Below are 16,324 nucleotides of genomic sequence, written 5' to 3'. Positions count from 1 at the left end.
CCCAGAAATTTACCTGGTTCCAACTTCCACTCTGCCCTCAACTTTACCAGGTTCCAACTGCCACTCTGTCCTCAAATGTACCTGGTTCCAACTTCCACTCTGCCCTCAACTTTACCAGGTTCCAACTGCCACTCTGCCCTCAAATTTACCTGGTTCCAACTTCCACTCTGCCCAGAAATTTACCTCGTTCCAACTTCCACTCTGCCCTGATATTTACCTGGTTCCAACTTCAACTCTGCCCTGAAATTTACCAGGTTCCAACTTCCACTCTGCCCTCAAATTTACCTGGTTCCAACTTCCACTCTGCCCTGAAATTTACCTGGTTCCAACTTCCACTCTGTCCCCACATTTACCCAGTTGCAACTTCCGCTCTGCCCTCAAATTTACCCCGTTCCAACTTCCATTCTGCCCTCAGATTTACCCCTTTCCAACTTCCGCTCTGGCTTCAAATTTACCTGGTTCCAACTTCCACTCTGCCCTCAAATTTACCAGGTTCCAACTTCCATTCTGCCCTCAAATTTACCTTCTTTTAACTTCCACTCTGCCCTCAAATTTACCTGGTTCCAACTTCCACTCTGCCCTCAAATTTACCAGGTTCCAACTTCCATTCTGCCCTCAAATTTACTAGGTTCCAACTTCCACTCTGCAGTCAAATTTACCTGGTTCCAACTTCCACTCTGCCCTCAAATTTACCAGGTTCCAACTTCCATTCTGCCCTCAAATTTACCTTCTTTTAACTTCCACTCTGCCCTCAAATCTACCTGGTTCCAACTGCCACTATGCCCTCAAATGTACCAGTTTCCAACTTCCACTCTGCCCTCACATTTACCAGGTTCCAACTTCCACTCTGGCTTCATATTTACCAGGTTCCAATTTCCACTCTGGCTTCACATTTACCCAGTTGCAACTTCCGCTCTGCCCTCAAATTTACCCCGTTCAAACTTCCACTCTGCCCTCAAATTTACCCCGTTCCAACTTCCACTCTGCCCTCAAATTTACCCCGTTCCAACTTCCGCTCTGCCCTCAAATTTACCCCGTTCCAACTTCCACTCTGGCTTCAAATTTACCAGGTTCCAACTTCCACTCTGGCTTCAAATTTACCTGGTTCCAACTTCCACTCTGCCCTCAAACGTATCTGGCTCCAACTTCCACTCTGCCCTGACATTTACCAGGTTCCAACTTCCATTCTGCCCTCAAATTTACCCGGTTCCAACTTCCACTCTGCCCTCAAATTTACCTTCTTCCAACTTCCACTCTGCCCTCAAATTTACCAGGTTCCAACTTCCATTCTGCCCTCAAATTTACCTTCTTCCAACTTCCACTCTGCCCTCAAATTTACCTGGTTCCAACTTCCACTCTGTCCTCAACTTTACCAGGTTCCAACTTCCAGTCTGCCCTCAAATTTACCCGGTTCCAACTTCCACTCTGGCTTCACATTTACCCAGTTGCAACTTCCGCTCTGCCCTCAAATTTACCCCGTTCAAACTTCCACTCTGCCCTCAAATTTACCCCGTTCCAACTTCCGCTCTGGCTTCAAATTTACCAGGTTCCAACTTCCACTCTGCCCTGAAATTTACCTGGTTCCAACTTCCACTCTGCCCTGAAATTTACCTGGTTCCAACTTCCACTCTGCCCTCAAATCTACCTGGTTCAAACTGCCACTATGCCCTCAAATTTACCCCGTTCCAACTTCTGCTGTGGCTTCAAATTTACCAGGTTCCAACTGCCACTCTGCCCTCAAATCTACCTGGTTCCAACTGCCACTATGCCCTCAAATGTACCAGTTTCCAACTTCCACTCTGCCCTCACATTTACCAGGTTCCAACTTCCACTCTGCCCTCAAATTTACCCGGTTCCAACTTCCACTCTGCCCTCACATTTACCAGGTTCCAACTTCCACTCTGGCTTCACATTTACCCAGTTGCAACTTCCGCTCTGCCCTCAAATTTACCCCGTTCCAACTTCCGCTCTGCCCTCAAATTTACCCCGTTCCAACTTCCACTCTGGCTTCAAATTTACCAGGTTCCAACTTCCACTCTGGCTTCAAATTTACCTGGTTCCAACTTCCACTCTGCCCTCAAACGTATCTGGCTCCAACTTCCACTCTGCCCTGACATTTACCAGGTTCCAACTTCCATTCTGCCCTCAAATTTACCCGGTTCCAACTTCCACTCTGCCCTCAAATTTACCTTCTTCCAACTTCCACTCTGCCCTCAAATTTACCTGGTTCCAACTTCCGCTCTGGCTTCAAATTTACCAGGTTCCAACTTCCACTCTGCCCTGAAATTTACCTGGTTCCAACTTCCACTCTGCCCTGAAATTTACCTGGTTCCAACTTCCACTCTGCCCTCAAATCTACCTGGATCCAACTTCCACTCTGCCCTCAAAATTACCAGGTTCCAACTGCCACTCTGCCCTCAAATGTACCTGGTTCCAACTTCCACTCTGTCCTCAAATGTACCTGGTTCCAACTTCCACTCTGTCCTCAAAATTACCAGGTTCCAACTGCCACTCTGCCCTCAAATGTACCTGGTTCCAACTTCCACTCTGTCCTCAAATGTACCTGGTTCCAACTTCCACTCTGTCCTCAACTTTACCAGGTTCCAACTGCCACTCTGCCCTCAAATGTACCTGGTTCCAACTTCCACTCTGCCCTCAAATTTACCTGGTTCCAACTTCCACTCTGTCCTCAACTTTACCAGGTTCCAACTTCCACTCTGGCTTCACATTTACCCAGTTGCAACTTCCGCTCTGCCCTCAAATTTACCCCGTTCCAACTTCCACTCTGCCCTCAAATCTACCTGGTTCCAACTTCCACTCTGTCCTCAACTTTACCAGGTTCCAACTGCCACTCTGCCCTCAAATGTACCTGGTTCCAACTTCCACTCTGCCCTCAACTTTACCAGGTTCCAACTGCCACACTGCCCTCAAATTTACCTGGTTCCAACTTCCACTCTGCCCTCAAATCTACCTGGTTCAAACTGCCACTATGCCCTCAAATTTACCAGGTTCTAACTTCCACTCTGCCCTCAAATTTACCCCGTTCCAACTTCTGCTGTGGCTTCAAATTTACCAGGTTCCAACTGCCACTCTGCCCTCAAATCTACCTGGTTCCAACTGCCACTATGCCCTCAAATGTACCAGTTTCCAACTTCCACTCTGCCCTCACATTTACCAGGTTCCAACTTCCACTCTGCCCTCAAATTTACCCGGTTCCAACTTCCACTCTGCCCTCAAACGTATCTGGCTCCAACTTCCACTCTGCCCGGACATTTACCAGGTTCCATCTTCCATTCTGCCCTCAAATTTTCCCGGTTCCAACTTCCACTCTGCCCTCAAATTTACCTTCTTCCAACTTCCACTCTGCCCTCAAATTTACCAGGTTCCAACTTCCATTCTGCCCTCAAATTTACCTTCTTCCAACTTCCACTCTGCCCTCAAATTTACCAGGTTCCAACTTCCACTCTGTCCTCAACTTTACCAGGTTCCAACTTCCAGTCTGCCCTCAAATTTACCCGGTTCCAACTTCCACTCTGGCTTCACATTTACCCAGTTGCAACTTCCGCTCTGCCCTCAAATTTACCCCGTTCAAACTTCCACTCTGCCCTCAAATTTACCCCGTTCCAACTTCCGCTCTGGCTTCAAATTTACCAGGTTCCAACTTCCACTCTGCCCTGAAATTTACCTGGTTCCAACTTCCACTCTGCCCTGAAATTTACCTGGTTCCAACTTCCACTCTGCCCTCAAATCTACCTGGTTCCAACTTCCACTCTGCCCTCAAAATTACCAGGTTCCAACTGCCACTCTGCCCTCAAATGTACCTGGTTCCAACTTCCACTCTGTCCTCAAATGTACCTGGTTCCAACTTCCACTCTGTCCTCAACTTTACCATGTTCCAACTGCCACTCTGCCCTCAAATGTACCTGGTTCCAACTTCCACTATGTCCTCAACTTTACCAGGTTCCAACTTCCACTCTGGCTTCACATTTACCCAGTTGCAACTTCCGCTCTGCCCTCAAATTTACCCCGTTCCAACTTCCGCTCTGCCCTCAAATTTACCCCGTTCCAACTTCCACTCTGCCCTCAAATTTACCCCGTTCCAACTTCCGCTCTGGCTTCAAATTTACCAGGTTCCAACTTCCACTCTGGCTTCAAATTTACCTGGTTCCAACTTCCACTCTGCCCTCAAACGTATCTGGCTCCAACTTCCACTCTGCCCTGAAATTTACCAGGTTCCAACTTCCATTCTGCCCCCCAATTTACCCGGTTCCAACTTCCACTCTGCCCTCAAAGTTACCAGGTAAAAACTTCCACACTGCCCTCAAATCTACCTGGTTCCAACTTCCACTCTGTCCTCAACTTTACCAGGTTCCAACTTCCAGTCTGCCCTCAAATTTACCCGGTTCCAACTTCCACTCTGGCTTCACATTTACCCAGTTGCAACTTCCGCTCTGCCCTCAAATTTACCCCGTTCAAACTTCCACTCTGCCCTCAAATTTACCCCGTTCCAACTTCCGCTCTGGCTTCAAATTTACCAGGTTCCAACTTCCTCTCTGGCTTCAAATGTACCTGGTTCCAACTTCCACTCTGCCCTGAAATTTACCTGGTTCCAACTTCCACTCTGCCCTGAAATTTACCTGGTTCCAACTTCCACTCTGCCCTCAAATCTACCTGGTTCCAACTTCCACTCTGTCCTCAACTTTACCATGTTCCAACTGCCACTCTGCCCTCAAATGTACCTGGTTCCAACTTCCACTCTGTCCTCAACTTTACCATGTTCCAACTTCCATTCTGCCCTCAAATTTACCTGGTTCCAACTGCCACTCTGCCCTCAAATTTACCAGGTTCCAACTTCCACTCTGTCCTCAACTTTACCATGTTCCAACTTCCATTCTGCCCTCAAATTTACCAGGTTCCAACTGCCACTCTGCCCTCAAATTTACCAGGTTCCAACTTCCACTCTGTCCTCAACTTTACCAGGTTCCAACTGCCACTCTGTCCTCAAATTTACCAGGTTCCAACTTCCACTCTGTCCTCAACTTTACCATGTTCCAACTTCCATTCTGCCCTCAAATTTACCAGGTTCCAACTGCCACTCTGCCCTCAAATTTACCAGGTTCCAACTTCCACTCTGTCCTCAACTTTACCAGGTTCCAACTGCCACTCTGCCCTCAAATTTACCTGGTTCCAACTTCCACTCTGTCCTCAACTTTACCAGGTTCCAACTTCCACTCTGGCTTCAAATTTACCTGGTTCCAACTTCCACTCTGTCCTCAACTTTACCAGGTTCCAACTTCCACTCTGTCCTCAACTTTACCAGGTTCCAACTTCCACTCTGTCCTCAACTTTACCAGGTTCCAACTTCCACTCTGTCCTCAACTTTACCAGGTTCCAACTTCCACTCTGTCCTCAACTTTACCTGGTTCCAACTTCCACTCTGTCCTCAACTTTACCAGGTTCCAACTTCCACTCTGTCCTCAACTTTACCTGGTTCCAACTGCCACACTGCCCTCAAATTTACCTGGTTCCAACTTCCACTCTGCCCTGAAATTTACCTGGTTCCAACTTCCACTCTGCCCAGAAATGTACCTGGTTCCAACTTCCACTCTGCCCTCAAATTTACCGGTTTCCAACTTCCACTCTGCCCTCAATTTTACCTGGTTCCAACTTCCACTCTGTCCTCAACTTTACCAGGTTCCAACTTCCACTCTGTCCTCAACTTTACCAGGTTCCAACTTCCACTCTGTCCTCAACTTTACCAGTTTCCAACTTCCACTCTGGCTTCACATTTACCCAGTGGCAACTTCCGCTCTGCCCTCAAATTTACCCCGTTCAAACTTCCACTCTGCCCTCAAATTTACCCGTTCAAACTTCCACTCTGCCCTCAACTTTACCAGGTTCCAACTTCCACTCTGCCCTCAACTTTACCAGGTTCCAACTTCCACTCTGCCCTCAACTTTACCTGGTTCCAACTTCCACTCTGGCTTCACATTTACCCAGTTGCAACTTCCGCTCTGCCCTCAAATTTACCCCATTCCAACTTCCGCTCTGCCCTCAAATTTACCCCGTTCCAACTTCCGCTCTGGCTTCAAATTTACCAGGTTCCAACTTCCACTCTGGCTTCAAATTTACCTGGTTCCAACTTCCACTCTGCCCTCAAATGTATCTGGCTCCAACTTCCACTCTGCCCTGTAATTTACCAGGTTCCAACTTCCATTCTGCCCCCCAATTTACCTGGTTCCAACTTCCACTCTGCCCTGAAATTTACCTGGTTCCAACTTCCACTCTGCCCTGAAATTTACCTGGTTCCAACTTCCACTCTGCCCTGAAATCTACCTGGTTCCAACTTCCACTCTGCCCTCAAAATTACCAGGTTCCAACTTCCACTCTGGCTTCAAATTTACCTGGTTCCAACTTCCACTCTGCCCTCAAATGTATCTGGCTCCAACTTCCACTCTGCCCTGTAATTTACCAGGTTCCAACTTCCATTCTGCCCCCCAATTTACCTGGTTCCAACTTCCACTCTGCCCTGAAATTTACCTGGTTCCAACTTCCACTCTGCCCTGAAATTTACCTGGTTCCAACTTCCACTCTGCCCTGAAATCTACCTGGTTCCAACTTCCACTCTGCCCTCAAAATTACCAGGTTCCAACTGCCACTCTGCCCTCAAATGTACCTGGTTCCAACTTCCACTCTGTCCTCAAATGTACCTGGTTCCAACTTCAACTCTGTCCTCAACTTTACCAGGTTCCAACTTCAACTCTGTCCTCAACTTTACCAGGTTCCAACTTCCACTCTGCCCTCAAATTTACCAGGTTCCAACTGCCACTCTGCCCTCAAATTTACCTGGTTCCAACTTCCACTCTGTCCTCAACTTTACCAGGTTCCAACTTCCACTCTGGCTTCAAATTTACCTGGTTCCAACTTCCACTCTGTCCTCAACTTTACCAGGTTCCAACTTCCACTCTGTCCTCAACTTTACCTGGTTCCAACTTCCACTCTGTCCTCAAATGTACCTGGTTCCAACTGCCACTATGCCCTGAAATTTACCTGGTTCCAACTTCCACTCTGCCCTCAAATTTACCTGGTTCCAACTTCCACTATGCCCTGAAATTTACCTGGTTCCAACTTCCACTCTGCCCTGAAATCTACCTGGTTCCAACTGCCACTCTGCCCTCAACTTTACCAGTTTCTAACTTCCATTCTGCCCTCAAATTTACCTTCTTCCACCTTCCACTCTGCCCTCAAATTTACCGGTTTCCAACTTCCACTCTGCCCTCAATTTTACCCAGTTGCAACTTCCACTCTGCCCTCAAATGTACCTCGTTCCAACTTCCACTCTGCCCTGAAATTTACCTGGTTCCAACTTCCTCTCTGCCCTCAAAGTTACCAGGTTCCAACTTCCACTCTGCCCTCAAATCTTCCTGGTTCCAACTTCCACTCTGCCCTCAAATTTACCAGGTTCCAACTTCCACTCTGCCCTCAAATTTACCAGGTTCCAACTTCCACTCTGCCCTCAAATTTACCAGTTTCCAACTTCCACTCTGCCCTCAAATTTTCCTGCTTCCAACTGCCACTCTGCCCTCAAATCTACCAGGTTCTAACTTCCATTCTGCCCTCAAATTTACCTTCTTCCAACTGCCACTCTGCCCTCAAATTTACCAGTTTCCAACTTCCACTCTGTCCTCAACTTTACCAGGTTCCAACTTCCACTCTGTCCTCAAATTTACCCCGTTCCAACTTCCACTCTGCCCTCACATTTACCAGGTTCCAACTTCCACTCTGCCCTCAAATTTACCCGGTTCCAACTTCCACTCTGCTCACAAATTTACCCCGTTCCAACTTCCGCTGTGGATTCAAATTTACCAGGTTCCAACTTCTGCTCTGGCTTCACATTTACCCAGTTGCAACTTCCGCTCTGCCCTCAAATTTACCCCGTTCAAACTTCCACTCTGCCCTCAAATTTACCCCGTTCCAACTTCCACTCTGGCTTCAAATTTACCAGGTTCCAACTTCCACTCTGCCGTGAAATTTACCTGGTTCCAACTTCCACTCTGCCCTGAAATTTACCCGGTTCCAACTTCCACTCTGGCTTCACATTTACCCAGTTGCAACTTCCACTCTGGCTTCAAATTTACCTGGTTCCAACTTCCACTCTGGCTTCAAATTTACCTGGTTCCAACTTCCACTCTGGCTTCAAATTTACCTGGTTCCAACTTCCACTCTGTCCTCAAATGTACCTGGTTCCAACTTCCACTCTGGCTTCAAATTTACCTGGTTCCAACTTCCACTCTGTCCTCAAATGTACCTGGTTCCAACTTCCGCTCTGCCCTCAAATTTACCCCGTTCCAACTTCCGCTCTGGCTTCAAATTTACCAGGTTCCAATTTCCGCTCTGCCCTCAAATTTACCCCGTTCCAACTTCCGCTCTGGCTTCAAATTTACCAGGTTCCAACTTCCACTCTGCCCTCAAATTTACCAGGTTCCAACTTCCACTCTGCTCACAAATTTACCCCGTTCCAACTTCCGCTGTGGATTCAAATTTACCCCGTTCCAACTTCCGCTGTGGATTCAAATTTACCAGGTTCCAACTTCCACTCTGGCTTCACATTTACCCAGTTGGAACTTCCGCTCTGCCCTCAAATTTACCCCGTTCCAACTTCCGCTCTGCCCTCAAATTTACCCCGTTCCAACTTCCGCTCTGGCTTCAAATTTACCAGGTTCCAACTTCCGCTCTGCCCTCAAATTTACCCAGTTCCAACTTCCGCTCTGGCTTCAAATTTACCAGGTTCCAACTTCCACTCTGGCTTCAAATTTACCTGGTTCCAACTTCCACTCTGTCCTCAAATGTACCTGGTTCCAACTTCCGCTCTGCCCTCAAATTTACCCCGTTCCAACTTCCGCTCTGGCTTCAAATTTACCAGGTTCCAACTTCCGCTCTGCCCTCAAATTTACCCCGTTCCAACTTCCGCTCTGGCTTCAAATTTACCAGGTTCCAACTTCCACTCTGGCTTCAAATTTACCTGGTTCCAACTTCCACTCTGCCCTGAAATTTACCAGGTTCCAACTTCCATTCTGCCCTCAACTTTACCAGGTTCCAACTTCCACTCTGCCCTCAAATTTACCAGGTCCCAACTTCCACTCTGCCCTCAAATTTTCCTGCTTCCAACTTCCATTCTGACCCCCAATTTACCCGGTTCCAACTTCCACTCTGCCCTGAAATTTACCTGGTTCCAACTTCCGCTCTGTCCTCAACTTTACCATGTTCCAACTTCCATTCTGCCCCCCAATTTACCCGGTTCCAACTTCCACTCTGCCCTGAAATTTACCTGGTTCCAACTTCCACTCTGCCCTCAAAGTTACCAGGTTAAAACTTCCACTCTGCCCTCAAATCTACCTGGTTCCAACTGCCACTCTGCCCTCAAATTTACCAGGTTCCAACTTCCATTCTGCCCTCAAATTTACCTTCTTCCAACTTCCACTCTGCCCTCAAATTTACCAGTTTCCAACTTCCACTCTGCCCTCAAATTTACCTGGTTCCAACTTCCACTCTGCCCTGAAATTTACCAGGTTCCAACTTCCACTCTGCCCTGAAATTTACCTGTTTCCAACTTCCACTGTGCCATCAAATCTACCAGGTTCCAACTTCCACTCTGCCCTGAAATTTACCTGGTTCCAACTTCCACTGTGCCCTGAAATTTACCTGGTTCCAACTTCCACTCTGCCCTCAAATCTACCAGGTTCCAACTTCCACTCTGCCCTGAAATGTACCTGGTTCCAACTTCCACTCTGGCCTCAACTTTACCATGTTCCAACTTCCATTCTGCCCCCCAATTTACCAGGTTCCAACTTCCGCTCTGTCCTCAACTTTACCAGGTTCCAACTTCCACTCTGCCCTGAAATTTACCTGGTTCGAACTGCCCCTCTGCCCTCAAATTTACCTGGTTCCAACTTCCACTCTGCCCCCCAATTTACCAGGTTCCAACTTCCACTCCTCCCTGAAATTTACCTGGTTCGAACTGCCCCTCTGCCCTCAAATTTACTTGGTTCCAACTTCCACTCTGCCTTCAAATTTACCTGGTTCCAACTTCCACTCTGCCTTTAAATTTACTTGGTTCCAACTTCCATTCTGCTCTCAAATTTACCTGATTCCAACTTCCACTCTGCCCTCAAATGTATGTGGTCCATTTCTGACAGAACCCTCCCCTTTATTGATCTCACTGTCTCTGTAGACAGCTTATTCACTGATAATAATTATAAACCCACAGACTCGCACAGTTATTCCTCTTCCCACCTTGTAACTTGTAAAAGTTCAATCCCCTTTCTCAATTCCTTTGTCACCACTGCATCTGCTTTCAGGCTGAGCCGTTTCAGCCTAGAATGACGGAAGGGGCTTCCTTTCCTCCACCATCATCGCTGTCCTCAACCACATCTCTTCTATTTCACGTACATCTGCTCTTACCCCATCTTCCCACCACCCCATCTGGGATAGGGTTTCTCTTGTTCTCACCTACCACCCCACCAGCCTCTGTGTCCAGCAATAATTTTCTGAAACTTCTGCCATTCCAACAAGTTCCGCCATCAAGCACATCTTTCCTTCACCCCCCCCCCCGAACTTTCTGCTTTCCACAGGGATCGCTCCCTTCATGACTCCCTTGTCCATTCGACCATCACCACTAATCTCCCTCCTGGCATTTATCTTGCAAATGGAACAAGTGTTACAATTGCCCCTATGCCTTCTTCTTCACTACCATTCAGGACCCTAAACAATCCTTCCAGATTCATCTGTGAGTCTGTTGGGACCATATACTGTGTTCGGTGCTCGCAGTGTGGGTCCCTGTATATCGGTGAGATTGGGAGACTGTTTCGCTGTGTACCAACGCTCTGCTAGAAAAAGCAGGATCTCCCAGTGGCCAGCCAATGTAATTCCACTTCCCATTCCCATTCTGATATGTCTATCCATGGCCGCCTCCACCATCGTGCTGAGGCCACACTCAGGTTGGAGGAACACCACCTTGTATTTTGTCTGGGTAGCCTCCAACCTGATGGCATGAACATCGATTTCTCAAACTTCCAGTAATGCCCCCCAACCCCTCCCCCCTTCTCCATTTCCCATTCCCTTTTCCCTCTCTCCTTCCCTGCCCATCGCCTCCCTTTGGTGCTCCTCACACCTTTTCAGCCATTCAGCCCATCAAGTTTGCTCTGCCATTCCATCATGGCTGATCCCGGATCCCACTCAACCGCATACACCTGCCTTCTCGCCATATCCTTTGATGAAACAATCAACTTCCACTTGGCCTCCACTGCAGTCTGTGGCAGAGCATTCCACAGATTTACTACGCTCTGGCTAAAAAAATTCCTCTTTACCTCTGTTCTAAAGTGTTGCCCCTCTATTTTGAGGCTGTGCCCTCTAGTTCTGGATACTCCCACCTCAGGAAATATCTTCTCCACATCCACCCTATCTAATCCTTTCAACATTTGGTAGGTTTCAATAAGATCCAACTGCATTCTAAATTCCAGTGAGCACAGGCCCAAAACTGCCAAAAGCCCCTCATATATTAACCCCTTCATTCCTGAAATTGTCTCGTGAACCTCCTCTGGACTCTCTCCAATGACAACACATTCTTTCTGAGACATGCAACCCAAAACTGTTGACAATACTCCAAAAGCGACCAGACCAGTGTCTCATAAAGCCTCAGTATTATCTCCTTGCTTTTGTATTCTATTCCCCTTGAAATAAATGCCAATTTTTTCCTTCTTTACCACAGACTCAACCTATAAATTAACCTTCTGGGAGTCTTGCATGAGAACTCCTAAGTACCTCTGATGTTTGAACCTTCTCCCTATTTAGACAATAGTCCACACTACTACTCCTCTTATCAGAATGCATCGTTATACATTTCCCAACACTGTATTTCATTTGCCATTTTTTTGCCCATTCTACCAATTTGTTTAAGTCCTGCTGCAATCACATTGCTTCCTCAGCACTACCTACCCCTCCACCTATCTTCATATCATCTGCAAACTTTGCCACAAAGCCATCATTTCCATTACCTAAATAATTGACAAACAATGTGAAATGTAGTGGTCCCAATACTGACCCCTGAAGAACACCACTAGTCATCAGCAGCCAACCAGAAAAGGCCCCTTTTATTCCCACTCGCTGCCTCCCGCCTGTCAGCCATTCCTCTATCCATGCCACTATCTTTCCTGCAACACCATATGACTTAATCTGGTTAAGCAGTCTCATATATGGTACCTTATCAAATGCCTTCTGAAAATTCAAGTAAATGACATTCTCTGCCTCTCAATTGTCCATGCTTCTTGTTACTTTGATGACCTCTTAACAGATTTATCAGGCAAGATTTCCCTTAGCAGAAACTTTGCTGACTTTGACTTATTTTATCATTAGTCTCCAGGTACCTCAAATCCTCCTCCTTAATAATAGACTCCCGACACTTTCACAACCATTGAGTTAGGCTAACTGGCCTATAATTTCCTTTCTTTTGCTTGCCTTGCTTTTGAAAGAGTAGAGTGACATTTGCAATTTTCTAGTCCTCTAAGACCATGCCAGAGTCAAGTGATTCTTGAAAGATCATGACCAATGCATCCGTTATTTCTTCAGCAACCTCTCTCAGGACTCTGGGATATAGTTCATCTGGTCCAGGAGACTTATCCACTTTAAGAGCTTTGAGTTTGCCCGGCACTTTTTCCTTTGTAATAGCAATGGCACTCACAGACCTCTGACACACTGCTAGCGTCTTCCACAAATGCCTTACTAAAGTCAGTGTAGACAAAATCCATTGCTATGCTTTCATCTACTTTCCTGGTAACTTCCTCAAAAAACTATATAAGGTTGCCACGCTGACTATCAATTTCTGTTCATTCACTGGTCCTTTAGAATACCTTCCAAAAATTTTCCCACTGCTAATGTCAGGCTCACCAGTGTATAATTTCCTGGTTTAAGTTTAGAGACTTTTTTAAAGAGCAGAACACAATTGGCTATCCACCAGTCCTCTGGCACCTCTCCTGTCACCAAGGATGACTTAAATATCTCTGCTAGGGACTCAGCAATTTCTGCACTTGCCTCCTGTAGTGCCCAGGGAACACCTTGTCAGGCCCCAGGCATTTATCCACTCTAATTTGTCTGACAATAGCAACCACCTCCTCCTCTGCAATTTGTATGATGGTCCTTGAAATTGATGCTGCTTTGCCTCACTTCTATAGATTTTGTGTCCATTTCCTGAGTAAATACAGTTGTAAAAAAAATTCATGTAAGACTTCACCCATCTATGTTGGCTCTAGACACGGGTTACTATTCTGATCTCCAGGGTTGTGCCTGTGCCAGTGTTGGCCCTTGGTCCCTGTTCAGTGTCACTCCTCGGCCCGGTGCCGATGCCAGTGTTGCCCCTCGGTGTGATGGCGGTGCCAGTGTCAGCCCTCGGCCTGGTGCCGGTGCCCGTGTCGGCCCTCAGCCCGGTGCCGGTGCCAGTGTTGCCCCTCGGCCTGGTGCCGGTGCCCGTGTCGGCCCTTGGTGTGGTGCCAGTGTCAGCCCTCGGCCTGGTGCCGGTGCCCGTGTCGGCCCTTGGTGTGGTGCCAGTGTCAGCCCTCGGCCTGGTGCCGGTGCCCGTGTCGGCCCTTGGTGTGGTGCCAGTGTCGGCCCTTGGCGCAGTGCTTATGCCAGTGTCGGCCCTCAGCCCAGTGCCAGTGTCGGCCCTCAGCGCAGTGCTTATGCCAGTGTCGGCCCTCAGCCCAGTGCCAGTGTCGGCCCTCAGCGCAGTGCTTATGCCAGTGTCGGCCCTCAGCCCAGTGCCAGTGTCGGCCCTCGGCGCAGTGCCCGTGCCAGTGTCGGCCCTTGGCACAGTGCTTATGCCAGAGTTGGCCCTCAGCCTGGTGCCCGTGCCAGGGTCAGCCCTCGGCGCAGTGCCGGTTCCAGTGTCGACCCTTGGTGTTGTGAAATTTTCCATGACGGTGTCTGTCAGTTTAGTTCATTAAATCATTCTCAACAGTGGTAGGTAGACAGCCAGCTGATGGGTATAATGAAAACTATTACACTCACATGGAGCTTGGCACAAACAAACATGGCATACAAAATCATGTCAGCATTACCATCAGTGTCATCTCTTTAGTTAATGAGCAGGTGGTTAAATTGTCAGACTACACAGTGAGCGGTTACCCAGACCAGCTGCCTCTACGTTACTCAGACTTCTTGCACAACACAAACATGCTTCTCTAGGAAATCTCCCAATTGATGCAAGTGCCGACTAGGCCACTAAAAAATATTTCTCTTAGTAGTGGTAGTCTCTCGAAGTCCGAGGAAGACGAATGTGTTGCGCAGTCAACGTCTGTGGGCACGCATATGAATTCTGAGGCCGAAGTCTGAAGCGCAGATACGGTTGCAGATGGGGCAAGGAGCACCGCCTGTTGGGGCAGGAGCGGACGCCTTCCTGTGTCTTTCTTGACTCGCCTTGAGGCGCTGCATGCGCCAGTTGGCTTGGAAGTTGTTTGCTGCCTTGGAGCATAGATTGCGCCACTCGGACCGATCAGCAGCAGTGTGTTCGAGATTGCGGGGCTGGAGTTTGGCCCACTTAAGGTTTGACTTGAGGTGGTCCTTGTACCTCTTCCTTGGGCGACTTTGGGCACGGTTGCCCTGCTCCAGTTCTCCGTAGAATAACTGACGCGGCATTCTGGACTCATCCATGCGGATCACACGGCCGGTCCATCTGAGCTGAGCCTCAAAACCTTGGCTTCAATGCTTGTGGAATTGGCTCGGTCCAGGACTGTCAAGTTGGAGATCCGGTCTTGCCAGCGGATTTGCATGATTGATCGCAGAGTGCGATTGTGGAATTGTTCAAGCTGTTTGACATGTCTGCGATATAGTGTTCAGGTTTCACAGCCATATAGAAGTGATGAGACCACAACAGCATTGTAAACCTTCAGTTTAGTGGAGAGGTGAATGTCTTTGTGCTGCAGAACTTTGACCCGGAGCCTTCCGAGTGCCTGGCTTGCTTTCTGGATCCTTGACGTGATTTCTTTATCAGGGGCACCGTTGCTGGAGATGGTACTGCCCAGGTTTTTGAAGTTGTTAACGTTCCATAGTTGTGTGTCATCGATGGTGACGCATGGCTGTGGTGGGGTGCTGTTGGTGCAGGCTGCAGGACGACCTCTGTTTTACCGAGGCTGATTGTCAAGCTGAACAGTTTAGATGCGGCGGAGAATCTGCTGACCATTGTTTGTAGGGGGTCCTCTTGGTGCGCCATTAGTGCGCAGTCATCTGCAAAGAGCGCTTCTATGAACAGCTTTCGGAGGGTCTTTGTGTGTGCTGCAAGGCGACAAGATCTGCAAGTAGATTCTGAAGGAAACCTCCCAGAATTTCACTTCCGACTATTAGAGTATAAGACATAGAACCACAAGACCATCAGGCATGGGAGCAGAATTAGACCATTCAACCCATCGAGTCTGCTCCTCCATTCCATCATGGCTGATTTATTATCCCTCTCAACTCCATCCTCCTGCATTCTCCCCGTAACCTTTGACACCATGACCCTGACTAATCAAGAACTTATCAACTTTCGCTTCAAATATCCCCAATGACGTGACCTCTACAGTCCCCTGTGGCAGTCAATTCCACAGTTTCTCCACCCTCTGGCTAAAGAAATTCCTCTTCATCTCTGTTTCAAACAGACATCTCTCTATTCTGAGGCTGTGCTCTCTAGGCCTAGATTCCCACATTATAGGAAAGTCCTCCCCACATTCTTTCAAAATACATATCTTATCAAAGAATATATAAATTGTACAACCTCAAGAATTGTCTGCTTACAGGCAGCTGCAAATCAAGAACCCAATTTAAAAAAATTGAGACCAACACCTGAAGCGCAGAGAAAGCGGAACAAATCATGCAAACAATGGAATTGAGCCACAATATTCTGAACCAAAATGAGTCCTTACATCTTTCTTTCTCACATAACCCAAATCTGTTTTTCCAGGAAATCTTCCAACTGGTTGGACAGGCCCCTCGACAAGGCTACTAAACACAATGAGTACTTGCACTTTGTAAATGAGTTTAATTGGCCAGCCCTCACAGGAGTGCTGGAGTCAAGCTGAGGAAAGGATGCATGCTTACCTTAGGTGGCTGTTGAAATGCCGGTGCAGGTTCCATGGTGTATGGCTTCTTGGGGGGGCCAGGCTGACGATAGGTACTGTGTGCAGGAGCAGAGGGGCTGTAGGCGACCTCTGGCCTCCAGGGATGCTGAGTGCCGTAGGCTGGCTCTCCTCTGTAGCCTGGTGCCACCGGCTGGGTGTCTTGGTAGTGGGGTGGCGAAGGG

At 48.0% G+C, this 16,324-nt stretch overlaps 1 protein-coding gene across 4 annotated transcripts in view; it reads right to left on the bottom strand.

The window, feature by feature from the left end:
* The window catches only part of lpp (LIM domain containing preferred translocation partner in lipoma), a 565,002-nt gene that overhangs the window by 137,214 nt on the left and 411,464 nt on the right, over positions 1-16,324 (bottom strand). For all 4 annotated transcript variants that reach the window (XM_059991268.1, XM_059991276.1, XM_059991259.1 and 1 more), the window contains exon 5: positions 16,123-16,324. This exon is cut by the window's right edge and continues 443 nt beyond it. In XM_059991268.1, the coding sequence (XP_059847251.1) occupies positions 16,123-16,324 (202 nt within the window). The remainder of the gene's footprint in view (positions 1-16,122) is intronic.

Source organism: Hypanus sabinus, chromosome 2, assembly GCF_030144855.1.
Source record: "Hypanus sabinus isolate sHypSab1 chromosome 2, sHypSab1.hap1, whole genome shotgun sequence".
In the NCBI taxonomy this organism is placed as follows: Eukaryota; Metazoa; Chordata; class Chondrichthyes; order Myliobatiformes; family Dasyatidae; genus Hypanus; species Hypanus sabinus.
The sequence above is the reverse complement of the archived record's forward strand: the minus strand, read 5'-3'. Positions and strand labels throughout refer to the sequence as shown.